Here is a 27337-nt window from a genome sequence, read left to right as displayed (position 1 = left end):
GAAATCAGATACAATTCACACAGATCTTTCCATAACAAGGGCTGGAATCTGTAAGAGAGTCTATACAAACCAAATCATTTCTTTAAGTTACTCAGGTCTCTTAGTATTATAGTTTGCACTTTCAGCACAAAACACAGAAACATTTCAATCAAAAAAATCTGTAAAAGACTTGATTTATTTAAATCAGTGGGTCTCAATATTTTTAGACTGAAGGCCCTCCTCAAAAGAATGCCAGCTTATAGCTTTAATTTTTTTATTGCTATGAAAAAATAATAGACCAATTCTTCTGTTCAAAGAATTCAGAAAGACCACAACAGTATGTTTCTGATAGAATGGATCCTAACATGAAATCTCTGGGTTTATCTTGTGAGTCATGCATAAGTATTTACCTGCCTAACAGGGATAATATTGCATGAAACACTTAAAAGGATCTCATAGGACCTCAGGTTCTGCAGCACTCTGATTGAGAATCAATGGTCTAAATTGTTTTAAAAGCACTCTCAACCTCCCTAAGTGGCCATCTCCAGTGCTCAAAAAGTTAGTCTTAAATATATATTAAATCTCTCTTGCTGAAGATGACGCAACTTTACTTCCTATTCTACCCCTGGTAGATATGAACTATAAGTTATCACTGTCGTGTTTATAGGAACCTTTCACATACTTAAAGACTTCCACCAGGTTTTCCTAAAGTCATCAACAAACCCAGTTCTTTCAGTCTGTCTTCAAAGGCTGTGCTTTTTTGAGCCTGTTATCATTGTTCTCTTTTGTCTACCCTTTTTTCAAAGTACAGTGCTCAAAACTGGACACTAATGGTTATGTCTAAATTGCAAATATTGCCTTCATCATAAGCATTTCATTAGGAGAAGAGTATAGAAAATTGGGATTGCTCCTTTCTAATTTTTAGGATTCTAAAAGTTTTTTAAAAGATTTTAAGAGGGAAAAAGTATAATTTAACCCTCCACTATGGATAGGATTTCTTTCTTTTTAAAAATGGTGGTTCTTAAATTAACATTAAACTAAGCACAGTACATTGCCTGAAAAGACTCAAAAAGATATAAATAAAACATTTTAACTAAAATATATTTACTCTGAGATCATGCATTTGTTAGGAAATACTCATATGGGCACACATCTATCATGAACGTGTTAAGAACAGCCAAGCACACAGAGTAAGCATACACAGCACAATGAAATACCCAAGCTAACCTGGGTACCATACCGGCAACAGTATAACTGTATCAACGTGACACAACGACCAGGCTAATTATTGATGCTGAAAATCTGTGCATGTTAATGCAAGTATATATGCCATAGCAGTACTCACTACCCAAGGTTAAGACATGCATTTCAGTCCGCAAAGCTGAGATTTGCCATTTCTTAGATAGTAATCCAGACTATTAAACTCATCCCATTCAAATCAGTACTGGATCTGAATTTCAAATGAACCAAAATTTTAAGTTGTTTAATTTAATCTATTTGCAAATTTGAGAGGCAAATGCAAATCTCAGCCCCTCTCTAATTTCTAAAGTCCTACCAAATATCATTAAAAGTAATAGACAAACATTAACCAGGCTCCACAGGCCCTGCTTCAGATTGTGTGATCTTAATCCCAATAGGCATATGGAAAACTAAATTCAGTGGGAGTTGAGGGCACTTAGGAACTGATCTAAATTAACCTTGTAGATGTCTCCATTTCAGCGTCCCAACACCCATAATATAGGTGCCTCAGAAAGGTGAACCAAAACTGAAGGGTTTAGGTACTTCCTAAATACTGGATGTGCCTCCCATTGCACATTCAGTGTATTTGAATACTTTCAAGGCATTGAATGTGCCTCCCAATTGGCTTGCTGCTCAGCAGGACTGGCATATGATTCAGTAATAGAAAAAGGAAGACAGAGGAATGCCCAGATTCCCTCTCCTTCTCAGTATCTATACATCAAACTTATGGCTGTGACGGCAGTACACCCATCATGTCACAATCTAGGGACCACTCAGAAGGCAATGCCTTCCAAAATACCTGATAATGTCAGTGGATCAGTATAAAGCACAGGACCACTCAAACATACCAATGGGGGTGATAGTATCCACCACCCTAATAGACTAGTGATAAGAGCACTTGCTCAGGAAGTAGATGATCAGGGCTATAGGCCCTCCTTCCCCTGAGGGAATTCAACCCCCCATTTGCCATTTCCTAGGAAAGCATCCTAATCACTAGGCTATAGACTGGATAGCCAAGAATGGGAATGGACTCGGCTTAGACCAAGAATAGAAGAACCATGAGGTCAGAAGCAGAACAATCAAGGAGGACTATGGCTTTGTAAGTTAGTTATTTTGGCTCCTTCCTGGAGGAAAGAGTTGTGGGTTTCCCTCTCTAACGACAGAGTTATTTCTGATTTTTGAAAGATTTTCTAATGAAAAATTCCCAATCATTCCAAAGACCCATAAAGAGAGAAAGATCTTGTAGCTCCATGATGAGGGCACTCTTCTGGGAGGGAGCCATCCTGGGTTCCAGTTTCTTCTGCCAGGTACCTTTTGCAAAGCAGCAAACAAAGTATGGCTTAAAAGACCATGCATGATTCTATAAATGGCAAAAAGAAAAATTGATATCATCTGTAGTCTTAGATGCTGCTTGCATTTGAAGTTCCTCCAAAGTGGGATCAGTAGAAACCACAGGGCATTCTGTGCTAAATATATTCACTGGCTTCTGTCTGGACACAAATGGTCTGAATACTTGAAAGATAAAGAATAGTTTCCTTCTTGAAACTAAAAGTTAGAAGATAACCTGTGCATTTCAACATGTGAACATTTCAAAGTAAGTCCCTATATCATCTGTTTAATATGAAGGTGCTTTCATTTTTTCAAAGACAAGTGCCTAGAAGGGTTGAAAAACCCATAAGAGCTACTACCCTAATCAAGAAACTTTCTTCATTGTCAACTGGAGTAGAGTTGAATCTAGATGTATAATTGTATCTAGATGTATAATTACAACATTGGAGTCCATAGGGCAGCAATATTTTGGGTAGCTGAGGTACTATAGTGTCCTTCCACAGTGCTTATTTATTATTCCTCATTGGCAAGGCACTGATAATCTGTTTAAAAGCAGCATCAACAGAATTAAAAAAACATGTCACAAATTCAAAATTTTGCTACCAAGAAAGAAAGATGACTTTTAGTTCTCTAATGAATGCAGTTCAAAACTTTCTACTCCAAAGAAATATCCTTTACCTTCTTTTCTATGAATGGGATCTTGCATGATTTTCTGATAGCATTCATACTGTGCTGTCATAATCTTATTTCGGGTAACACTCAGCTGACCAATGTCTTCTGTATTATTCTGATGTGCCTCAGCTGGTATAGCAGTGGCAAAAAACTAAAAAGAAAAAGGAGGGTTTTATTTGCTTGTTTGTTTTTAAAATTTATTGTTCCTTTCACAGTATTTTCTGTTTAACTGCTAATCTAAGTCTTTGGTTATTCATGTAAGCATACAGACAGATAATCATTTTGCAAAAACAAGTACATAACTTTACTAGAAAAAAGAATAGTACAATCCATTACAAACAACCTGATTTTTTCCCCTTAATGGTGATATTTTTTAGTGTTGAATCTGAGTAAACAGCCCCTAACTGAGGACAGTGCAATTGTCTAATTACAAAAGATTATAACTTACTGTGGAAGAAAATAATATGTAGGGAGAAAAATGAGTCTTTTGCAAAGCTTACTGAAGTAAATGGATATTTTAATATCCACCCCAAAGGGCTTTGAATCAGGCCAAAAAGAATATTGCATTAAGAAGATGTCCCACTTAAAATCACTAAGACTTTTGGATTGTTTTTTATTTAGACACTCACAGTTTCTATATATAAATCAAACAACCATAAAACAGCAAAACAGGGAGATGGAAAATCTAGGCGTATTTGTGAGAAATTAAGGCTATAGAGGAAATACCATTCTGAATTCATACAATCACAAAAATAGTCATTTTTAAATGTAAAATACAAAAGGCTTCACTGAATATACTACTCACCATAAATCAAATTTTCATTTTAAAGATTTTACTATTAGTAAGTCTACTCATTTAAAAATATGAAAGCCCTACCTACGCAAATTGCTACAAATGGGATGCTGCCTGGACATTCAGGTGTACAATGTCAGAAACTTTTACCACTAAAAAAACAATTACTAGCAAAGGGGACACCTGTCATCAACACAAGCAAAGGGTTTTAAAATCCCATCCCATTACACACAGGCTTTAAAAGATGGATATAATTTTAAAGGGGAGTGTCCTCTTCAGAAATTTGTACAAGAACTAGACAAGAAGTATTGTTTCTGTGTATTAAGCATACCAAGAAAAGCATTATAACTCACCATAGTAATAGATAAGAGGAGTAGCAAACATATGGTCCAGTTTGTCTCCATCACTAGATCTGATGCAATGTATTTAAATACTACCGTTCAACAATAAGATCAAGCTGTAGTGGAAGAGTCATAAGAAGAAATGATTTCACATCATTCAGAATTACAGAAAAGCCTGACTTAAAAAAAAATTAGAACAATCAATAGTCCAAATTTTAATCACTTAATATGGGTGCAACTCCTACGAATTATAAGTGGGATATAATCTACAACAAATCACTAGCAGAAAATTCCAGCTGTGTGGCTGTGATCACATATCTGTAGCGCTGCTGAATCCTCCATCTTTGCCTCTGCTTCCTACTAGGACTGCGTTGGGGCATGGAGGGACTTGGTAGAGCTATGCTATACCGACCTCTCACTGGTGTAGTGTCCTTTAAAGAACCATACATCAGTGGCCAAACTTATGGATATATCTGGTGGTACAAGGACTACAAAATGAGGAAGCTAGAGCTTGTTATCTGATGCTACCCCCTGCCTTCAGCCAAGCAGCTGTGCTGCAGGAGAGAATTTATTCCATTATGAAATACATCATTAAACTTCTGGTAAATTTTGATTTAATTCCAGCATTTCACTATATATTAATCAATGTGTTAAACTAAGCTATAGTTTGATTTACATTAGAGTTGAAATTGTACATTAGAAATTGTTTAATCATGAAATTTGACTATTTCATTTCTAGAAGAATAGTTTCAACAAATTGTAACCTTAGATTCAAACTACAACTTCACAAAAATGATGGACTCAACACAGAGACAAATAGTGAACTGTGAAATAGTGTCTTGTATCTACTAAGGGTGGAATACTCCCAACTACAGAAGCATTAGATTTCTGTGGAATTCTTGGGATATATTTCCCATAAATATAATAACAACTTCCCATTATCCAACAAGAGGTGGTGGGGGTGGGGGAGCCTTTAAAACTTCTTCCATCATAGTAGACTGTCTATAGGTGTAAGTGGCATGAAAACAGAATGGACTACCCTTGATACAACAGACCCACTATGAATACATTTTTAACAATTTTAAAGGAAATTCAGGTAATTTAAGAGTCTGCATCGTGTCTTGCAATGCCAAATACTGCACAAACAAATTCTTGTACTCTGAAGGAAAATCTACTCCCCTCCCCAATAGCACAAAATCTCTCAATTGATCCATCTTTGAGCAATTCATCAAAAGAAAGCTGTAGGGAGGGATTTGCAAAGACTTGTTCCTCCTATGAGTGTCTGCCTATTTCCCCCCCAACCTGCCCCTACTGCCTTCCCCATCACCTGCCCCCTACTATTTCTTTCCCTGCTGCAGTGGTGGTGGGGACAAATTTAAGACAAGTCTCCAATAATTAGATTATGTACTTGGAAAATAACGAATTTATAAATTTCCATGTAAATAATCTAATTGCTGGATGGTTGTCTTAAATTCAGGGTCACCTTGGATTTGCATAAATACAATCAATCCTTAGACTTATGAAGTATCCTCATGTGAGTACTGAGAAGTTGGTTTCATAAGGTATCTGAGCCTTCTACATTTTCTAACATAAATGTATGATTCATATAGAAAGGGTTTTTTTTAAATGTAGATCAGCAATCATATTTTACCTTATTACCATCGAGTTCCATCAATAGTAGTAGTAGCAAACAGTGTTGTAGTACAGAACAATAATAAACTGAGCTCAGTGGTATGGATAATACCACTAATACTAATGTAGTACTATTTAAACCACATAAATCATTTATTATATATTGAAGAAAGAATGTAATAAGGAGCTGATTACTTACATGTGAAGCAATCTTCAAACTCAAACAACATTTTTCCTTTGTTCATACACACTCTTGTCTTTGAGATGTCGTCTTACCCAGTAGTCATATCCTACAAGAAAGTGATTGATTGACATTATGTGAACAACCAGTCATATGCTGGCCACAGGGATTATTTCACAAAAAGCCTGTCACACAGAAAAAGATTCTTTTAGACATAACAGTTGTGTTAAACAAGTGCTCTGCCTGTCTCATGTATATTTGTACAATGGGGCCCTGGCCTCTCATTTTTACTGTAGTACAAGTAAACAGTCAGAGCCACTTATTTTGTAGGCTGTACAGTCTGTCCAACATAATTATCAGTTTTAAGGCAAACCTTAGTTCAGCCCTATTGAGGGTTTAAAGTCACTTACAACTGTGTCTGTTCATACAAAAGATAAATTTGGCCCAACATTTCCTCTGTCTCCCTTTTACTATCAATATGTAGTACTTTAGCACTGCCTGCTAGAACATGACTTCCACTGCGTTGTTTTGATGACTTAAAATGGGTAGACTAATATGCATACAATCCTTTTGAGGTGAACCACAACAATTCTTTGGAATGAAGCAGTATGTGAAAAGGACTGTTGAAAGCAGGTCCTTGAAGTGATCATCCTCTGAGAGAGAGACAAGGAAGGAGCACTGTTGCATTTGTTATTAGCTACTGTGTTTGTAAATGTAACATCTAAAATGTATATGATTCTAACTGCTAATAGAGACTTTTGACTGTATGGACTGTTCCATTCAGACAGATCAAAACCCTGCTCAACTTTTAAAGAAGCCAGAGAAAGTAGTAGTGAACTACTTGGGTAAAAAGTATGAATGGCACGTGCCCCCAGCGGCTGGGGGGGCACGGCTGAGCTGGTGGCGGTGGGAGCTTGGCAGCAGTAAGTGGGGGAGCTCCTGCAGACGCCACTGGCATTGTTGGCAGCGGGCGGGTGGCAACCACCTGCAGACGCCACCAGTAGTGTCAGTAGTGCCTTTGTGCAAAGGGTACACCGCCATGCTCAGGGGGTGCATGTGTGCCCACGTGCACCCCCTACTCATTGCCCCTGGTAAAAATGGATAACAGACATCTGTGGTCTTCCACCCAAAAAATGCAGCAGGGTGGCTATGACTGGTCTATTGTGTGCATAGGGATGGTGAAATGGCCATAAGGGGCATAGCATGGTGAATGCAATAAGGATTTTGCTGGCCTCTGTAACCAAACTGAGATAAGAGTTTGAAACATTTTCCTTACAAGAATCCCTAAATCTTTTCCTTAAAACATAGGCTAGATGACAGAGTTAGCATGAAAATCAAATAATGCCCTCAGTTCCAATTGTGTTCTTCCAGTTACCTTGAAATTCTTGTATGGTACAGAAGAAAGCAGAGTTTGGCTATTCTGACTCAGGGTCTAAGACCATTTACATATTGGTGTATGTAAATAGCGCTAGACATTTTCATAAGAAAGGATCAACATAGGAAAAGATATTGATTGCCTACAAGCCCAGAACCTTAAATAACCCAAATCTTCTTTGCAGCTAGTGGTTTATAGGCTTCTCATATCAAGTCTTCCAATGTCTAATGCTATGTTTCAAATTATTCTTTGTAGAAAAGAGGTGAGATCAAGTCCATAATGTTCTAAATGCTTCCCTCACCAATATCTCCAACACTTTAAGCTGTACAGCTAGAAAACTCAGAGTCCTCTACTCCAGCATGACCTGGAGTAAGGGACATTCATTAGTCTGTTGGACTTCAGTAAATATTTCTTACAGCATGTCCTGGATTTGTTCACTCAAAATGAATTCCTAACATTGTTAGAAAGACTGAAAAACAGCTTGATGTACTGGATTAGGGGAACTTGGAAGATAGCCAATGTGGTCCCCATCTTTAAAAAAGGGAGGAGGGAGGACCCAGGCAACGATAGGCCCGTTAGTCTTACCTCAATCCTGGGGAAACTCTTTGAGAAGATCATCAAGGAGCACATCTGTGATGGGCCAGCATCGGGGATGATGCTCAAGGGCAACCAGCACGGTTTATTTAGGGGCAGGTTGTGTGAGACCAACCTGATTGCCTTTTACGATCAGGTCACAAAAGCATTGGATGCAGGTGTTGCCGTGGACGTAGTCTTTCTGGACTTCAGCAAGGCCTTTGACACTGTCTCCCAACCCATCCTCATTAAAAAACTAGGCGACTGTGGCATTGATGCCTACACAGTCAGATGGATTGCAAATTGGCTGAAGGGTTGTATTCAGAGGGTGGTGGTGGACAGGTCGTATTCGACCTGGGGGGAAGCGAGCAGCGGAGTCCCTCAGGGCTCGGTCCTTGGGCCCACACTGTTCAATTTCTTTATCAGCGATTTGGACGACGGGGTGAAAAGCAACCTGTTCAAATTTGCTGATGATACCAAAATTTGGGGTGAGGTGGGCACACTAGTAGGGAGGAAAAGACTGCAGCAAGACCTGGATGGGTTGCAGGGGTGGGCTAACAAAAACAGGATGCGTTTCAATACTGACAAGTGCAGGGTGCTGCACTTGGGCAGTAGTAACCAGCAGCACACTTATAAGATGGGAAACTCGCTTCTTGAGAGCACGGAGGCAGAAAGGGATCTTGGAGTCATTACTGACTCCAAGATGAACATGGGTCGACAATGCGAGGTCATGGTCGGCAAGGCTAACCGGACCTTATCATAGATTCATAGATGTTAGGGTCGGAAGGGACCTCAATAGATCATCGAGTCTGACCCCCTGCATAGGCAGGAAAGAGTGCTGGGTTTAGATGACCCCAGCTAGATGCCTATCTAACCTCCTCTTGAAGACCCCCAGGGTAGGGAAGAGCACCACCTCCCTTGGGAGCCCATTCCAGACCTTGGCTACTCGAACTGTGAAGAAGTTCTTCCTAATGTCCAGTCTAAACCTGCTCTCTGCTAGCTTATGGCCATTATTTCTTGTAACCCCCAGGGGTGCCTTGGTGAGTAAAGCCTCACCAATTCCCTTCTGTGCCCCCATGATGAACTTATAGGCAGCCACAAGGTCGCCTCTCAACCTTCTCTTGTGGAGGCTGAAGAGGTCCAGGTGCCTGGCCTGCAAGCCCTTAACCATACGAGTGGCCCTTCTCTGGACCCTCTCCAGGTTATCCACATCTCTCTTGAAGTGTGGCCCCCAAAATTGCATGCAGTATTCCAACTGCGGTCTGACCAGCGCCCGATAGAGGGGAAGTATCACCTCCTTGGTTCTGTTCGTCTTGCATCTACTGATGCACGATAAAGTGCCATTAGCTTTTCTGATGACTTCATCACACTGCCGACTCATGTTCATCTTGGAGTCCACTAGGACTCTAAGATCCCTTTCCGTTTCTGTGCCTCCAAGCAGGTCATTTCCTAGGCAGTAGGTATGCTGGACATTTTTCTTCCCTAGGTGCAGCACTTTGCATTTCTCCGTGTTGAATTGCATTCTGTTGTTTTCCGCTCATATGTCCAACCTGTCCAGGTCTGCTTGTAGTTGCTCCCTGCCCTCCGGTGTGTCCAATTGTCCCCACAGTTTTGTATCATCCGCAAACTTGGACAGAGTACACTTCACTCCCTCGTCCAAGTCGTTGATGAAGACATTGAAGAGTATTGGTCCAAGGACCGAGCCCTGCGGGACCCCACTGCCCACACCCTTCCAGGTCGATACCAACCCATCCACTACGACTCTCTGAGTATGACCCTCTAGCCAATTCGCCACCAACTGGACTGTGTAGTCATCCAAGTCACAGCCTCTTAACTTGTTCACCAGTATAGGGTGGGATACCGTATCGAAGGCCTTCCTGAAGTCTAAGTAAATGACGTCAACCCCTACTCCTGTGTCCAGGTGTTTTGTAACCTGGTCATAAAAAGAGACTAGATTAGTCAGGCACGATCTACCTGCTATGAACCCGTGCTGGTTTCCCCTCAGCATAATTTTTCCTGCTGGGCTCTCGCAAATGTAAGCCTTGATAATTTTTTCAAAGACTTTGCCTAGGATGGAGGTGAGACTGACTGGCCTATAGTTGCCTGGGTCCTCCTTCCTCCCCTTCTTGAAAATGGGGACCACATTGGTCCTTTTCCAGGCCTCCGGAACCTGGCCCGTGCGCCGTGAGTTTTCAAATATTCCCGCCAGCGGCTGCGCAATGACGTCAGCCAGTGCCTTCAGTACCCTCGGATGGAGCTCATCTGGGCCTGCCGACTTAAAGGCATCCAGTTCCTCCAAGTGCCTCTGCACCATCTCAGGATCTACGCTTGGTAGTCTGGCGTCCTGCTGCTGTCTCTCTACAATCCCAGTGAGAGCCTTGTCTTATCGTGCATCCACAGGTGCATCTCAAGTAGGACCAAGGAGGTGATCCTCCCCCTCTATGTGACACTGGTCAGGCCACAGCTGGAGTACTGTGTCCAGTTCTGGGCACCCCACTTCAAGAGGGATGTGGACAACATTGAGAGGGTCCAGAGGAGGGCCACCCGCATGATCCAGGGACAGCAGGGCAGACCCTACAATGAGAGGCTACAGGACCTGAACCTGTTTAGCCTTCACAAGAGAAGGCTGAGGGGGGACCTGGTGACCATCTATAAACTCACTAGGGGGGACCAGAAGGGTTTGGGGGAGACCTTGTTTCCCCTAGCAACCCCCGGGATAACGAGGAATAACGGCCACAAGTTGTTGGAGAGTAGGTTTAGATTAGACATCCTCAAGAACTACTTCAGAGTTAGGGCGGCTAGGATCTGGAACCAACTTCCAAGGGAAGTGGTGCTGGCACCTACCCTGGGGGTCTTTAAGAAGCAGCTTGATGCCTACCTGTCTGGGGTCACTTGAGCCCAGTTTCCCTCCTGCCCAGGCAGGGGGTCAGACTTGAAGATCTACAAGGTCCCTTCCGACCCTACTTCTATGATTCTATGAACTGTTGATAGAATGGGGTCCTATTAATGATCTGAAAAACATAAATGGAAGCCATAGGTGACATTAACTTAGGAAGTGTTGGAAGAGCAAATAATGCAAAAGAAATATTTAACTTAGAAAATATGAAGGTTGAGACATTTGAAGACTATAATAGAAAGCAGTAGTTAATAGCAGAGGCTATTTCAACATTATTGTTTGAAGAAGCCTAGGGAACTTGAGTTCTTGCTGGGCATGTTTACACAAAATGCCTTACTATGCAGTACACTAATTTGCTGCACAGTAAAGTATCACTGTCTACACATGTGTAGCAATTAGAGTCCAATAGACTAATTTACTGCACCGCTGGATAGTCCCATCAGATACAAGTGGTATCTGGAAGCACAGTAAATTCCTGAACTTAAATGCACACGTACATGGCAACATTGGAATTAATTTACTCGGGCTGAAATTGAGCTGGAGTGTATTCAGTTGCATTAATTACATGTGTTGATGCCCCCGGCATAATGAAATTTAAGTAACTTTACTTAGTCTAATAAAAGATATTGGATTTACCCCAAAAAACCTGTGTCTGCTTATGTTCTTACCAACATAGCTACAACCTATACCCCCAAAACATGGAGGATATCTTTTTTTTTTAGTGTGTATGTAGAATTAATAACTAGGGACAGACTTTAAAAAAGCTGGAGCCTGAATTGATTCAATCTTTGCAGGTTAGTCTAACCCGAGTAGACTGAACCAATAAGGTAGTGAACAGACATTCACTTTTGACTCCGGAAATGCAGGCACATGCCTACAGTGGCTCAGGTGAGAAGCTGGGGGATGCTAGAGTGAGCCCTTGGCTGGAGGGAAACTAAGCTAGAGGGGGTGTGGCAAGGCTTAGACAAGCCTAAGTATGACTGGGGAGATGTTTAAACTCCCCACCCTGGCCTACAGAGACCCCAGCTGGGGTCTGCCTGGTGGGGCAGGAGGAAACAGCCTGTCAGGGGTCCCCAGGCCCCCTCTGATCATTGCTCACTCGCTGGCTGGCAGCAGGGGTGGGGCCAGACCCCAGTAGCCTGAGGGAAAGGGAGGTTTAATCCCCTCATTGCAGCGGGGTTGGCGGTGTGAGCACTGACAGGCTTAGCTCATGCACCTGAGGCTGCAGTAGCTGGATGCTAGTAGCCTGAGGGAAGGGGTGGGGTTTAATCCCCCATTGCAGCTAGCAGTGACAAGGGGGCACCAGCACAGTGTCCTAGGCTGAATCCTTCCAAGCAGTGGCCAGCTGGCTGTGGGGAGGAGGGATGTGACCTGGGTGCACCGAGGGGGGGAGCCACTCTAAGTATGGAGCCCACTCACTGGTGCCTCCTGGGCTGGGGCAGCCCCAGGGGGAGCGGTTCAGTACCTGCCACCTCCAGCCCCACATGGGGGCCATGGTTTACAAGCGGGCTGCAGTGGCTCCCCAACCCCTCCCTAAACTATTGCTGTGAGCACAGGTGAATCACCTGCCACCTGCTTGTGGTAGTACCAGGCACTCAGGGTAGGTTGTGGTGGGCCAGGGTCTTGGGCAGTGGCTGGGAGAGGCAATGGACTGTCACAACCCGGTCCAGGCTGGCCCTGTGGGCCAGGAGTGCAGGTCGGTTTCGCCTGCCTCCGTGGCCCAGGGGCTTAGGCAGCAACTGGCTTGTGGCAGCCCACCCCAGGCACCCAACAGCACCATAAGCAGGCAGTAGGTGACAGGTGCCTCACCTCTGCCTGCCGCAATGGTTCCCTCCACTACCAGGAGAAGGGGTGTACTGCTGTGGCCCAGTCACTGCCTACTCTCCTGGGCCTCAGGGCCAGGCTGGACTGGGCTGCACTCCTGGGCTGTGGGACAAGCTTCTACAGGCCAGGGGTGTGGACAGTGGTGGGGGGAGGCAATGGACCCTATCAGTGCCTATCAGAGCCTATTGGTGCCTGTGCTGCCCTGCCCTCAATGCGAGGATTAAACCTCTGCTTCCCCTCAGGCTACTGGGGTCTGGCCCTGCCATTGCTTCTGCCACTGGAGCAGTGAGGGGGTTTAGGGGATAGGGACACCTGGCAAGGGCTGCTGCCCCCTTGCCAGGCAGACCCAGCAGCACTCCAGAGCAGGGTTTCCCATCCCCATCTTTTTCTCAGCCAGCCAGAGCAGTGATAGTGCTCTGGATAGGGAAGAGAGGGGTGGGGCCAACCCTGCTTGGCTAGAACAGACAGCCCAGCCCAGGTCTACAGAGCATGCTGGAGGACTCTGATTTAACTTAAACCAGGAAGTGGTCTGGGATAGAAGTTTCATAAACCAGCTTGACCCAAATCAGTTAAGTCCGATACTATATTCAACCAGATTTATCTTAAACCAGTCTCAGCCCTTTTGAAACTGGTTTATGTGCACTGAACTTATATTCTGTTACAGACGTAAACCAGTTTCTGATGACTTCAACTGGTTAATGTGTAATGTTAGTTCCTAGCCAATGAGGCCCTGAAGATAATATAAGATTCATAGATTGTAAGGCTGGAAGGCCAGGAGGATCAAATATTTTTTGATTTCCCATCAAAAATATTTTTTTTTCAATAATATATGATTTTTCAAACAAATACTTTCTCACAAAAGTATCAGGTTGTCAAAAATGTTGATTTTTAGTAAAAATTAAAAGTGAATGTTTAGAAACAAACAAACATGCATGTTGTGCATGTATATATGTTGACCAGAAACTAGTATTTTGACACTGAAATGCTGCAATATTGGTGTATGGGAGTCAGAATTGGTTGCCTCATACTCGTACCTGCCTCTATCGGCCAGGCCCTTCTAGCTGGAGATCTATTGTAACCTTGTGACTGCCTTGATGTACTACTTTTCCCCAAAAGTAGAGACTGGATGTATTGTGGAAAGTGAATTCCAACCAGGAAGACTATATAGAAGCTAATGGGAGCATGAGGAACCCAAAAAGCAATTCCTAGGAAGTGCTGCAGAGGTATTTTAGAACTTAAGAAATTCATTTTTTTGACTAAAATACTGTTTCTGACAAAAACACTGGGTTTGATGTTTATCAAAAAACATTTTTACTATGAAAATAAACTCCATTTATCACCAATTCTGGTTAGCAACCCAAAAAAATAATATGGGGATAACATACTGATGCTATCAAGCTGTGTGTTGGCTGTAATTGACAATCATATAATGAAAGAGACCAGGTATCATTTGGGAGTTGAAATTAACTTCAGTATATTAAAAATAAGCCCAGTAAAAATGCAGCTTTACAGAAGATAGTATATGTTCGCACCATGAGCCCTTTCGGGCTATTCCATGCTGGAGGGAGATTCAATAAGTTAGCCACTGATTATTGACTTACACATTAGAGATGGAATACCGTATTTACTTGATTATTACAAAAGGGTTTTCTGCTCATTTAACATGGGAAAAAAGACCCTTGTCTTACAGTCAATTATGAGGAAGTGTGTGGTGGCAGGAGAGGAGGAGGTGGGAGAGCAGGAGGGCAAGCAGCTGCGGTGGCTCTGGCCCAAACCTGGGGTTGGAGCTGGAGGTGGAACTGGAGCTGCAGCCACAACCACAGCTGCTTTCTGTCCCCCCCCCCAGTCCCCACTGCCTCTACACACGCACCTCCCCCTGCCCTTCTCCATTTCTTCTGCTCTGCTGCACTTCTCCTTACCTTTGCTCCGTGCCAGCAAGTTCTGCCCTCACTGCAACCTGGATCATGTATAGTGCTGGGTGCCAGCTCCATGCTGCTGCTATGGGGCCAGGCTGGAGCTATGCTCAATGCCCCAGGCTACAGTAGGGATGGAGCCAGGTGATGCAGAGCAAAGGTAATGCAGAGCAAAGGGGAAGGGGCAGGCAGGGGGAAGGTGGAGCAGGGATCTGAGGCTGCAAAAGACAGAAGCAGCATGGAAAGGACTTGAGGGGGGAACAGGCAAAGGGGGAATCAAGGCAAACTGAGGCTGCAGGGGTGGGGGGAGGTACAATGGGGGACAAGTGTGTGGGGGGGGGCAAGTGGCAAGCTGCCAGCCTCTGTCACTGCCTGCCCCACTGCCTCCACACTGCCTGTTCCCTACCACCCCTCCACTGACTGCCCCATTACTGCCCCCATGCAATAATGTAATGACATTTCAACAGTAGCTCAGTTCATCAAATATCACACTTGTATCTTATTTTTACTGAATATCAGACAACTTACAAATCACATGAACTGCCTGTTTTTCTCTTTACTGTGTGCCTCATTGATAGCAGAGGCATCTATTGCAGAAAGTTGTGTGGCAACTGTAGGCTAAATGTGGCCAGAAAATCATGCTCATATAGCTTTAACAGATGCTTCCATTTCTTTCTCCCCAGTTCTCTGTGTACAGACATCTTGCCTGCACCATCAGCTCCTTCTGCTTTTACTTTTTTCTCTTCCTCAAAAGAATAAATTTAATCCTGGTTGTACTCTAGAAACTAATAATTTTAAAGCCAAAAAAGATAAAAACACACTTTATATTTAACGCCCCCCCCCCCCCGGACTTGAACATCTATCCTTTTACCCTACTTAGTACAAAATACATATATATATATATATATATATATATATGTCACAACCCAAGGGTGCGATTTTTGTTTTGTGTGTGCTTTGGCACCACTGAATTATTTTCCCGCCAAATTGTAGCTTTCTTTGCACTGTGCATTTCTTCTTTGTAGCTAAGAAATGCTCGTTGCAAAGAGTTCCCGTCATTTGTATGATAATTCAAGCCCCATTATTGGCTTGCGTGAAATTATTCACACGTGGCGGCTAGTGATTGGCTTGCTAGCCGTATAAAAAGCTTGAGTGGTTTCCGCCCAAGTTGGAGGACTCCACGAACACCAGAAGGAGGGATCTTCACATTGTGTGAAGATCTCTAAGCGCTGTGGAGCCTATCGGACCCAGTGCATTTAAAGCAGGCAACAGAGGTCTGATCAGCCTCTAGCCTCTCCCCGTCGCCATTCGCAATCCTCGACGTATCCCTCTCCCTGTGTGCAAAAGGACCCACGGAGCCTCAACAACTCCGTGGGAGAGACCTGAGCTTGTTGTAGTCCTCAAACGAGGATTTAATCGGAGCTGTGCCTGGGAAACTGTCCAGCCTACACCGCGACCATCTTCGGTGTAATTAAACAATCTTGAATCAACCATTACGCGTCCATGACTAATTCTAGCACGTCGCCTGTTTTCTCCAATCCAGCGTGCCCGGGCTGCTGGCCACAGCTTGCGCGGCTTGAAAAAGGGCCCGGATCACCCCCGGCCCACACATGGCGACGAGGATGGGATCAGGAGAGAACACGCTAGAGCTAGAATTAGTTACGAACTGCCCTTGGCGTGATAACAAACGCCAAGTGAAAAGTTTTGATGAACTGGAGCTGCATATCACTTACCACCAGGCGGGTGGAACGGGTGAGAGATTTGTCAGCGGACGCCTTTCGCTGAAGGGAGAAGAGGGAGCCTCCGAAGACGGAGCCCTGAGAGAGAGAGAAGTGTATTTGCTCCCTGCGGCATTCAGGTACATAATGAGCAACGAGCGGGTCTTGTTCAGGCCCCTCGATACTGTGTCCCTCGCCAGAATCAATCCGGCGGGCGCAGTGAACCCGACCCTCACCCGGGAGTGTGCCCGATGCCTACGATATGCTTGGGAGAGTGAAGAGCCGGTGCCAATCGGCCAGTTCCCTCCCCTCATGGCGTCTAGGTTAAGGGGTCGCGAGCTTCCATCCGAGCTCCACGAAGATCTGGAGACGGAGGAACGCACCGCAGATGAGAGGGTGGCCCCGTGGTACAACAAGGGGGGAGAATTAAGTGCAACTTTCCGTACAATTGCTGATTTAATGAACAAGAATTTAAGTTTAAAGGCCCAGCTGCGTATGGCTGTTCAAGCGGTCAAAGAAGCGGCTGAGAGAAGGGATCCTGAAACGCCAGCCCAAGATGGCGCCGAGCAAGAGGGAGACCGCGTGGAAGAACCAGAAGAGAAGGGTGGAGCTTCGGAGGAACCCGCGAGAGTTCGGTCAGCAACTCCGCCCATTGATGCAGCGTCGTCTCCAGCAACCCCGCCTAGCGATGCGGCGATGCCTCTGCCGACCACGCCTTCCTGCCGACGAAAGAGAGAGTCAAGCGGGGGAGTGCATCCGCCCCTCCTGCCTGAAGCAGTAACAGCAACAGTGACTCCCGCAGCGGCAGTTCAGCCTACAACAACGACTAATCGAGTTGCTACTGCCTACTATGCTCGCGCCAGAACTGAATTACAGGATTTGTGCAGAGAATCAAGAATCCAACCTGAAGAGACTCTAGCTGTATGGTTGGGACGTTTAGTCATGGAACTTGGATCCAACCTGCTGAACCAGGAAGAAGCAAGCTTCTTAGTCAGACAAGCTTCATGGAGTAGAGGACATGCCACTGATATCGACATGATAGCTGTCAACGTTCACTGGCCTATTCCGCTGCCAGCGCTTGTTGCAGGACTGATCGGTCAAAAAGCCCACGTATGGCATGAAGGTTGGCCAGAACATACCGGAGCAGAGCATCTCATGCTAGGAATCATCGGAGTCTTGTACTGTGCCTGGAACCCTAGAGCGTGCGCGCTGGGACTGACATCACTCCAGCGAATAAGACCACGGCCTCACCGTCATCTACGAGATCCTGGAACTGTTCCAGTAACCATTCACAGCTTAGATAGTTGTCTTGAGGTTTATGGGTGAAAGAACATCGTCGTCCTCCGGATTCTGCTTAACCCAATGGTGAACCAACCCGTGTGTAATCTCCTTCGTCAATTGTCACGACTGCGTATCCTAATGGAGCCAAGATTACCTATTGATCTGGACTGTTGACACCCGACCGAGATTCAAGGCACAAGACATCGTGAATCCGATCTTCCATCATTGCCACAGAGAACACCAGAAGAGCGATACATGTTTGGATTTCTCCTACAGCATTCTGGACTCAATAAGCGGCAAGTTCGGATTTTAGGGGACACAGGTCAATGGCAACTGGCCTATGAGTTAGGTTTCCGTTATCTAGAAGAGCTAGATGACGGCTCCTCGACAATTTCATCTAGTTGAGTGTACAAGAGAGGGTAGTTTAGGGTGATGAATACTTGTATTATAGTAGAGTTCCATGGAAACTTTGTAAATATGTTGAGATGCGTTAACCTATTTTTTTTTGAGAGTTTTTGTTTACAGATCCAGAATTCAGAATGCATGGTGAAGAGAAGCCCTGAGAGGGATGACATCGTCTGAAGAAGTGAGGGCCTGACGTACAACTTTGTCATGACGCCCACTGAAGCCCTAATCGTGCAATTTTTGTTATGAATCTGATTATGTGTATTTGTGTTGGTTATTGTGCAACTCAATCCCAGGAGAGCGAATTTTATGTTGGGGAATTTTATGTTTGTTTGTTTGTTTGTTTGTTTGTTTGATGACTCATGATAAGCTCTGGATCACTCGAATGACAAGCGTGCAGCATAATTCAGTTGTGCCTTCAGCAAGGGGGGATGGCACAGCCCAAGGGTGTGATTTTTGTTTTGTGTGTGCTTTGGCACCACTGAATTATTTTCCCGCCAATTTGTAGCTTTCTTTGCAGTGTGCATTTCTTCTTTGCAGTTAAGAAATGCTCATTGCAAAGAGTTCCCGCCATTTGTATGATAATTCGAACCCCATTATTGGCTTGCGTGAAATTATTCACACGTGGCGGCTAGTGATTGGCTTGCTAGCTGTATAAAAAGCTTGAGTGGTTTCCGCCCAAGTTGGAGGACTCCACGAACACCAGAAGGAGGGATCTTCACGTTGTGTGAAGATCTCTAAGCGCTGCGGAGCCTATCGGACCCAGTGCATTTAAAGCAGGCAACAGCCTCTAGCCTCTCCCCGTCGCCATTCACAATCCTCGACGTATCCCTCTCCCTGTGTGCAAAAGGACCCACGGAGCCTCAACAACTCCGTGGGAGAGACCCGAGCTTGTTGTAGTCCTCAAACGAGGATTTAATCAGAGCTGTGCCTGGGAAACTGTCCAGACTACACCGCGACCATCTTTGGTGTAAGTAAACAATCTTGAATCAACCACTAAGCGTCCGTGACTAATTCTAGCGTGTCGCCTGTTTTCTCCGATCCAGCGTGCCCGGGCTGCTGGCCACAGCCCACGCGGCTCGAAAAAGGGCCCGGATCACCCCCGGCCCGCACAATATATATATAAGCTTTTCTCTATAAGACATTATTTAAGGCTTGAGTCTTTATGTATGTAACAATGGAGGCATCTACACAAGATGCTAAAAGCACAGCAGACTAATTCTACTGCATATTAGCATGTCACAGTAAAAGCCATACTAATGCACTAACGCTCAGTAGAATTAGTCTACTATGCATTAGCGTCACATAAAAGGCATGCCAGTGCTACTGCACAGTAGCACTGATTATGGCACATTAAGTTTAGTACCTGCTATAACAGGTACTAAACTTAATGCGCCATAAGTCTGGTGCATTAATGCATGTGTAGATGTGCCCATTGTATACTTTGGGGCAAAGCCTTATTTGTGTAGGCATACTTAACACATCCACAGAACTCCTGCAGTGGGTATATACCATGTAGCAATATTTGATTAGATTGTACAAGAAGAGATCTTCCAGAAAAAAATGACAAACTTCAATTTGCTTTCTGAGTCATTTAAAAATGTGCAATAGTGGACATACAGTTTTAGGAACAGATGTCTACCTAAACCTCATTGGTTGAAACATTAGAGTAACTATTTCATGTCAATAGATTCTCTCTCAGTTATCTTTCTTGGTTTTAAACTGGTTGAAATAACCCCCAAAATGACAGTTTAATGACAGGACATTTATATTTCTGGTTACTTTTGAACCAGAATGCTCAGGGTCATCTACATGTGGGGATCCTGGATGCACCGTCCAGCTGTATTATCTATACACTATACTGGGGAAAATCAAAAATAAATCACAAATAATCTTTACTTTTTTTATTTTTGGAGACAGACTTATAGCAAATTAGAGAAACAAAGTTACAGTCTTCCAAAGAGTTAGGAGCATAGGACTCAAAACTTTAAAACCCCCAGGCAAAGATTTTGTTTGGTTCAGCCCAACATGTGGACAAGCTAGAAGTTATCCACACTTTTCATTAACTTGAATCCCCTGCAAGCATGTTGGCAAAGAAAGAGGAAATCTCAGACTGAAATAATGGTTCAAATGGATCAGCATAGAGAGCCTCTTCCTGTGCCACGCTGATCACCTGCAAGCCCCATTGACTTCTGAAGAACTCTGCATCTTACAAGAGCAGATCCATTTTAACTCTTAATTAACCAGCTTGATTAATATGGTACTACATATTTTAGAGATTAATTTACAAAGCTGAAAGTGGGTTGCAAAATATCCGACTCTGCTGAAGGGCCATGTAGTATAGTTTGAAAATGCTCATAATCTGATAAATTTCTTTTCAGTTTGTGAGGAATGGTCTCATAGATTTCAACCAATTTTAATAGAACTAACTGTTCATTAAATGGGATTACCTAACTGTTAGCTCTTATTCAGACCTCTTACAGTGAGCCCTCTTACAGCCAGTTGGAGCTAGTTAATCATTAATGTGTTAGATATGAGAAGCATAATTTCAGACCATCAGAATTCACTTTGCAGCAATGCCATTGAATAAATCACAGTCAATAGCATTTTGACAATCCCTACACAGGTGAGGGAGACATTTAGAAATGTTTTACCAGCAGCATTGTACAGACATATTTGCAAACTGCAAAATATTTTTACAGCATGTGAGCTATGAAACAGAGTGCTAACTCCTCATCAACCATGTTATAGCAAAGGCTACTTTCCAGGATGCTTTCCATTGGATAAAGGTGGGTTAATTATTTTATGTGGCATGTTGAATGTTTCTGTGGGTTGAATTAATGTTTTGCTTGAATTAATTAGAGCCATATATTGTTTTAGATAATTCAGGTAAAACAACTACTAGACATAGCCTAACTTACCATACTAGGCCAAATCATAACTGGTGCGTCAGTGATGACTCTGACAGCACTGTTTCACAAAAAGAGTATTTGGCTCACTCACTGTAGTTGCCTTTTCTAACACACAATAAATATAATCTTTTAAATTTATGCGTAGTAGAAAAAGGAGTAATTAAACCACATGGAGCATTTTTTTTAAATATTAGTGTTTAGGACGTCATTAGGTATAATTCAGGCAGCTCCTGTTATTAGAGCAAATGTTACTGGTGGCAAGTGTGATCAAAGAGCAACTCCCAACATATTACAAAGGAGACAACTGTGCAGAATGTGCTATGGATTACAAAGGGGACAGAATCAAATCCTGGACCCTGGATTACAAGTAAGGGTTTTTCCTATTAGATCAAGTTCAGTTTGGTAGATGCAAAACAGTGCTGGGGAAACACATGCAACATCTATTCAATGGCTGCAGAAACAATTACAGGAAATATTCAAAGCTACTTGCATTTCTGTTGCTGTTTCACCCACTGAACCCCTACAACTTTCTCCAGGTGTTCTAAGTATTCACAGAATGGCTGCAGTGTGAAGGCTAATCATAGAGATTAGAGCGAAAATTGGGAGAAATATGACATCATGGTAACTCACACTTATTGTTGCTAAAATTTACAACTCTTTAATACACCAACTGGACTTTTAGCCCAGCATGAAATGGTACCTTCTGCCAGTTTTTCTGAGTGATCTTGAAAGGAAATATGTGGTTGAAGACGTATTTCAAGAGAACTAAAGTCGTATAGTTCAAAGAAATCAGTTAATGGTTCACAACAAGGGTGCAGTGAGACCCTCTCAGGGGTGCTGCAACACAGGACATAGCTGTGATGGAGGGAAGGTAGAACTGCCACGAGTACTCCTCCTGCATTAGGGCTCTCTCATAAGCAGCGTTACCAAGTCTTGCAAGAAAAAAACAGTGGCACTGGCTTTAAAAACAAGCCCAAAACATGCCCAACCAATTTCAAGAGAAGGGTGTAGGGGTGCTTATCAACCTACAACTCTCAAAAAGTTAAAGCAACTACAAAAAAACCCAAGCCCAATTCCACTTTATAAGTGGACTTGGCAATGCTGCTGCTCTGCAGCCTAAAGCAGGCGGGAGAGCATCACTGAGCTGTAGCTCTTCCTTGTCCAACCCCCTTTTTTCCTTCTAGAAACAGAGGCAGGTGGGACAGTTCCACCTGTCATGTGCACCTCTGTTTCTGGGAGATGCTGTACAGAGTAAGACTGGAAAGGCTGGAGCACAAGCTTGTTTTCCTGCCTGTGCACATGCCATTGCCTTTCCTGGTTATCTGGATGCAGCATCACCTATTGAGAAGCTCTAAGGTAAATTAAGCACAGTGTGTTTCTCAACCAAGGATGCCACCACAGTCAAAACAAGTTGTGGAATGGTGCCCAGACTTAAAATGTTGAGAACCACTGATTTATACTTTCTGCACTGAAACATTTTTTACCACTTAAAAATAAAGTGGTTTTCCAGGAGACTTGTATTGATTACAGGATAGCTGGTGGATAACATTGTAATACATTGAATTACTCCCATGCATTTTTCCCTGTTAAAAACCTTTGGCTACCACCCAGTTAAATTTAGTTTCCCAAACTCAACAGATAATGCGAGAGATAATCAATAATGACCTTTGCTGTTCACAATAACATTGAGGCTAGGGGACATTATACATAAATTGGTATAAGTGATCAGAAACCAGTTCAAAACTGTAACACAACAGAAGTTCAGCACATAAACCACTTTCAAAATGGCTGAAACCATTGTAAAATAAACTTGGATGGATGTAGTATCAGACTTAACTGATTTAGGTTTAATGGGTTTATGGAACTTCTGTCCCAGATCCTCTACAGATTCAAGTTAATTCACATCCCAGGATGCTTTGCACCTCCCCCCACAAGTCCCACTTTGTTGTGTGGGTGGGATAGCTTTGGCACAACCTGTCTGCTCTAGCCAAGCAGGGAGGTGTATTTTAGTACCCCAGAGCTTCTGGCTTGGGCCACTGTAGGCATGTGGCTGCATTTCTGAAATCAAAAGTGAATTTCTGTTCACTTGCTTATTGGTCCAATCTATGCAGCTTGGGCTAACCTGCAAAGATTGAATCAATTCACCCTTGGGCTTTTCAACGGTCTGTCTTTAACCTAAAAATCACAGGATAGTTGATAGTACTATTTTTTTCTGGGTCATATATAGTCACTTTCTTTCTCTCTACAAATGTATCCTTTGTATTCATCTCAAAAGCTCTGCAAATCATTCTGAGGAGAAGCCACAGGCCTGACTGCCTCCTCCAGTCTAAAAACGTACAAGGCAATTTCAGACATGGAAGTAATAGGGACAGTATTGTTGCCTTCATGCTCACTAGACTATAATGCTTACCCACAAATCTGTGGATCCTTCAACATCAGTGGGAGGTCAGGAGTAACATGTCCTCATGACTCTAGTCCACTGCAACAGCTCTGTCTCTAATGACACTATGCTGACAGGGCTTCCATAGAGGCCAGACATCTAGTGCATAGGTTGGAGCCAAAAGTAAAGAAGAAGGGTAGATGTCTGAGGCATGACTGGTGGTGGTACTAAGAGTGGAAAGGAACTTGTGATGAAGGGATAATGTGTTTTCTCTTCTGCTCCATCTTCTCTGTGCCTCTCTGTCTATCCAGTGCCTTTCAATAGAATGAGCCCCATATATGTGCTAAGTTTTCCATTTACTTTGAGAGAAACAGGGGTTGCATATAGTAGGGGACAGGACACTCAGGATCACCTACACATGGGCTAGGGACAGAAGTTACACATAAACCAGTTTAAGTGATCAGAAACTGGTTTAAACCTGTAACAGAACAGAAGTTTAGTACACATAAACCAGTTTCAAAATGGCTGAAACTGGTTTAAGATAAAGCTGGATGAATGCAGCATCAGACTTAACTGGTTTAGGTCAAACCAGTTTATGAAACTTCTGTCCCAGACCCCTTCCTGGTTTAAGTTAAATCAGAGTCCCTCCAGCATCCCAGCATTTTACAGCCCTGGGGTGTGCTGTGCTGTTGTCTCCAGAGAGCAGCCCTGGTCCCGCCCCTCAACTCCCTAGCTGGAGCAGACATGGCTGGCTCACTGCCCTACCCCCCCCCCCCTCCCAGGCAAACCCCTGCTGGAGTCTGGGGCTAGGGAGGGTGGTTAAACATCTCTTCCCCTGAGTATGGAGATGCCCTGCCCTGCTTGCTTAGTGCTGGCTGCAGCTGTGAACTACAAATCCCAGAGGCACCTGGAAGCAGGAAGAGGAAGTGATGAACAACTCTGCAGAGTCCTGCTGCTGTGATTGTAGACTGAAAATCTCCGAGAGCTCAGGGACAGCAGGAAGAGGAAGTGAATACACAGCCCATGGCTGGTTACGTACCAGAGAGCCATGCTCTAGTGTCCCCTGACTTCTGACTTGAGCCACTACAGGCATGAGGATACATTTCCTGAATCAAAAGTGAATATCTGTTCATTTGCTTATTGGTTCAATCTTTGCAGCTTAGACTAACCTGCCAAGACTGAATCAATTCAGCCTTGGGCTACTTAGCCATGGGGACCATCCAATTGTATTGTTGATAGAACAGCTACTGGTACAAGAAAAAATAGCTGGGAATAATGTTTATTTCTTTATTTTAGAAACAAAGTTACTCGGAACAAACTGAAAAGTTACACTCTTCCAGAACCACTTCACAACATGTTGTCAATTGTAAAGTGTTTCCTATTCAGAGCTCTAGCTATTTTTCCTCCTCGGGAGAAGCAGTCACAACAGTATGGCTTTATACCAGTGCACACTCATTTCTATCTTAAATGCCATGGCACAAGCTGGTAGAATTTATAAAAGAGTCTTTATGGGGAGAGCTGGTACCAGATCCTTGTGGAATGTGACAAAACACAAAAATGCAAGAAAATACTGTTAGGACTCTAAGCACTAATTACATTTTAAAACAACATCTCTGGGTGGCCTGGATGGGTCATTTTTAATGAGTCACAAATGGCTTTTATATAAAACACACTATTTTTTGTTCTATGTTACAGTTATGATATAGCTCTATTACTATTTACTCTGGCTTAAAAAAAAAAAGCATAACTAAAAACAGCCATGATCCTGAATTCAATAGCTGCTAAGAAGTATGTGTACATCAGATAGAGACAGGGTCCAACTTAAGCACTTGACCTAGGTCTAACAATATGTATGGCTAGATTTCTTTATTTCTGGGAATCCTAGTGTAAAAAAATGAATTTTAAATTATGTCTTTGCATTTCTAATTGAGCACTCTTTGTTTATCATTTCGCTTGTAACTTTTTCAACCAACTACTCCCTACTTAAAAGGTATTTTCATACTGTACTTTATGGAGCAAAACTCATTATTTATTATTTATTGACACTAATAAATGTTACATTAGGCATTAAAAATGCATTATCCATTGCAAAGAAATTGCATGGGAAGATGTTCCTGACTGTTTTGAATGGTGATTTAGAGAGGACTGCTACTGCAGGACATCACGTTCTCTCTTTAAAAGATGGCAAAGCCATTTAATGGTGCTAACCTTTGCAGGGATCTATTATCAACCAGAATGTATGTTTTTTCCTGTTTTAAAAACATGTTCTCAATAGACATTGAAAATAACTTTCTTTCCTGTGAAACCTTTGCGCCAAGAGCTTTATTTCTGGTTCTGCACACCATCTAAAACAAAAATTTGTTAAAAAAAGAAATGCACTGTTACACTTAATGTTTTAAGTAGCATTAAAGTAAAATTTCCAGGTAATCTTGCACCAATGAAAATGAGTCAGCTTTAGCAGTCAGAATATCCTGAATAACACAAGTGGCAGCTTTCCAAATGGTCACCATTTTGATATTAGGCCATCATGTTAAAAAGGTCTGTCAATGAAAGATGTTTGTTCCAAACAAAAACACACTTGAAGTGCTCTCTTAAAAATGAACCAAGTTACTTAACTGAGGCATCAGTAAAAAGAAAAGATTTTATTGTTTTCAACAAGTGAGAAAATAATTATTATTTATATTTTAATAAAACATTTAAAATTAATTGTAAATTATGCCTTGCATTTCTACAAAATGCTGTATCTGAGATCCTAAAGATCTTTCCAGGTATTAATGAAAGCCACTTCAAAATATGATAAGCTAATAGTAATATTCTTGTTTTGCAGAAGGGGAAGTCACTTTCTTAAAAACACTATGCATAACAGCCAGTGGTATGCATTATCAACATATCCCTAGAATTGGTCCCAGAGGTTTATTTCACTACTCCATAACTGTATCCAAGCCAGCATTTACCATGCCTAGAAAGCTAAAATCCTAATCCTTACAATACAGCAATACAGCCATATAGTTCACTATCCTTACTAAACAGTTCTATTAATTTTTTTTTTTTTAAATGAACAGGTGCTATCTACAAACTATCACAGTGATTCAGCAGCTTTTCCTACCGGGCAGCTGTTTAACCTAAGCTATGGAAGGAATTAAAACAATTCATTATTTAAAACTTTAACAGTGGGAGCCTATCCTTTTACAATACAGATTTTTATGCTTTGTCAGTGGACCCCGATCACAGTGGTTGGCTTGCCTCCTTGTTCTCAGCTCTTAAGTAACACTAGGCACATCTACACATGCACTTTAAAGCAAGTAGCCTATTTTACTGTGCATTGAAGCGTTGTGTAAAATCCAGGCTAATATGCTAATGCACAGTAAAAACAGGCTACTGAGCATTAAGCATCATTTTTAAAAGTGTGTACTTTCGCTACCGTGAATTAGGGTAGCCTAATGTGCATTTATTTAGTACCTCACATTGGAGGTACTAAATTTAATGCTCATTAGGAGAAGCTCATTAATGAATGTGTAGACGTGCCCACTGAGAACACTGAAACTATGAATAACTCTCCTAATTTGGCTATTTCTTGGAAGCAGCTGTTGTAGTTGCCACAGAGATGTTTTGGGATGGGAATGGGCTCACATTGTTTTGAATTGAAGGGATTATCAATAAAAATCAATGATATGTAATCCAAGCCATGAAAAATTGAGTTTCCTTACTGTTTCCTGATTAGGAATAGTTAATGCATCATTGCCTCTTCCAACCTTGTTAGTCTACCATGTGTTCAAGAAAAATAAGATTACCACTGAAATTAGAGCACAACAGTTCATAAACATCCATAGAAAATCTTGGTGCTACTGAGATGCAGCCAAACCCTAAACTTCAGAGAGATGTATTACTAATGTG

At 42.8% G+C, this 27337-nt stretch overlaps 1 protein-coding gene across 2 annotated transcripts in view; it reads right to left on the bottom strand.

Annotated features, from left to right (window-relative positions):
- CALCRL (calcitonin receptor like receptor) overlaps window positions 1-16544 on the bottom strand; it is a 61374-nt gene extending 44830 nt beyond the window's left edge. The window contains exons 1-4 of one of the 2 annotated variants that reach the window (XM_059727240.1): window positions 16481-16544; window positions 6185-6275; window positions 4366-4469; window positions 3226-3370 (exon numbers count right to left, since the gene is read on the bottom strand). In XM_059727240.1, coding sequence (XP_059583223.1) covers window positions 3226-3370; window positions 4366-4416 — 196 coding nt within the window. In that variant the 5' untranslated portion in view covers window positions 4417-4469; window positions 6185-6275; window positions 16481-16544. Of the gene's footprint in view, window positions 1-3225; window positions 3371-4365; window positions 4470-6184; window positions 6276-10992; window positions 11137-16480 lie in introns of those variants that run through there. The other variant, XM_059727239.1, reaches the window with a different exon arrangement.
- Between the last annotated feature and the right edge of the window lie 10793 nt (window positions 16545-27337).

Source organism: Alligator mississippiensis, chromosome 4 (genome assembly GCF_030867095.1).
Source record: "Alligator mississippiensis isolate rAllMis1 chromosome 4, rAllMis1, whole genome shotgun sequence".
NCBI classification, from domain to species: domain Eukaryota; kingdom Metazoa; phylum Chordata; order Crocodylia; family Alligatoridae; genus Alligator; species Alligator mississippiensis.
This window is presented reverse-complemented; position numbering and strand designations above follow the sequence as displayed.